This window comes from Zerene cesonia, chromosome 18, assembly GCF_012273895.1.
Source record: "Zerene cesonia ecotype Mississippi chromosome 18, Zerene_cesonia_1.1, whole genome shotgun sequence".
In the NCBI taxonomy this organism is placed as follows: Eukaryota; Metazoa; Arthropoda; class Insecta; order Lepidoptera; family Pieridae; genus Zerene; species Zerene cesonia.
Window position 1 is genome coordinate 6,604,227 of NC_052119.1, and position 1,706 is coordinate 6,605,932.

The window sequence follows — 1,706 nt, forward strand, 5'->3', positions numbered from 1 at the left end:
GCTGAAAATGTACAAATTAACCACGTTTCGTAAATTTTTTATTAGCTTTTTCTCACATTTCAGGCGTGATGTTGAACATAAGAAATTGATGGTAACATTGCAGTGTTCTATAGATTTGAATGGACACTACGATATGAAGGGACGTCTATTGTTCCTTCCCATTGAAGGCAACGGCAAACTAATCGTGAAACTGAGTAAGTGTTCAAACTATTCGAATTATTCTTAAACTAATGAATGAAATCCATCCTGAATTTAGATTTTTAAAATTATAATATGTCATATTGATCCTTTCTTAAAAAAAAAAAACAACCTAGACCTTATATTGAAGGTTTATTTCAGCTTTTTTCAAACTCAAACTCAAATCTTTATTTATTCAATTAGACTTCTTAAAGAAGCACTTTTCAGTCGTCAAAACGCAGTTTTAATATTTACCACCGGTTCGGAAAGCAGTTTTAATATTTACCACCAGTTCGGAAAGCAGTTTTAATATTTTGTTTATAATTGTTTATTAGAAAAAGCCGTCGTCAAGGTAGCAGGTGAGCTATCAGAGATCACCAAGGATGGCAAAATTTACTGGAACATCAAGAGCTGGGATCACGCATACAAACTTCAAGAGAAATCATCCGTAGTATTTGAAAATCTTTTTAATGGAAACGCAGCTTTATGTAAGTAATCTATACAAATAAATATATTAGTGTGCAAGAAACGTTTTGAATACTATGTAATGGAATATCTACGAAATTGAAATATTTTGTTTTCAAGATTATGATTTATAATTGATGTTATTAATTGAATTCTTCAATTATTGCTGATCATTCATAAACCGATTAATATGAAACAAATGGAATAAACGTATAATAATATTCCTGGCCAGATTTAAACACAGTAGTAAAACATTTAGACATAATAACTCTAGCCGACTTGGTACTCTTTGCATATATATTCCGAAATTTTAGGCTTAATATTACACCAAACAAAAACATATATCCAGAATTTGTAGCTGTAAGAGTAGAAAAAAACGTATTATATGAAATATTTTATTCCAGCTCAAGCCGCAGAACAAGTGATTAAAGATAATGGCAATGAGATCATCGACGAAGTTGGCCAGCCCGTGATTAAGGCAATCCTTACCAAAATCGTGGACGCTGTTCAGCAATTCTTCCACTCCGTACCCAAAGAAGAGCTGGCTGATGATTAAACTCCTAACGTTGGACTGTAAAAATGGACTGTAACAACTGAACTGCTACATTGAATGTGTAATTAAACCGGTGACTTCGGTGATTTTCGTTTCTTTTTTAACAACAATGCATCATAATAGACTTTTATTTATACATTCTTAAACACCATAACTATATGCGTAATTTTTTTAAATTACTTCAAATAAGTAATGATTATTAACTCGTTTAAAGGCAAGGAATACTCAATTGACTGCACTTAAATAGCTGAAGAAGAAAAGCTTCTAAAAACCGACAGTTTCTCACAGCAAGAACTTTAATTATATTATCTTAGATTAATTATGTTAAACAAAAGTGCTTGATTTATTTAGGCTATATCTATATCAATGTATTTATATATCCAACGTTATGACAATAACAAAGTTTATTCTGAAGTATGCTAAAGAAAATCTCCATAAATACACTTTATTTACATAACACAACGCTTGGGTTTTCCCTATTATTTAAACAAACACGTTAACCAAACTTGCA

At 30.9% G+C, this 1,706-nt stretch overlaps 1 protein-coding gene across 1 annotated transcript in view; it reads left to right on the forward strand.

Annotated features, from left to right (window-relative positions):
* The window catches only part of LOC119834080 (protein takeout-like), a 2,560-nt gene extending 1,311 nt beyond the window's left edge, over positions 1-1,249 (forward strand). The window contains exons 2-4 of the mRNA XM_038358363.1: positions 64-194; positions 513-665; positions 1,047-1,249. Of these exons, the coding sequence (XP_038214291.1) occupies positions 64-194; positions 513-665; positions 1,047-1,198 (436 nt within the window). The 3' untranslated portion in view covers positions 1,199-1,249. The remainder of the gene's footprint in view (positions 1-63; positions 195-512; positions 666-1,046) is intronic.
* Positions 1,250-1,706: the final 457 nt, after the last annotated feature.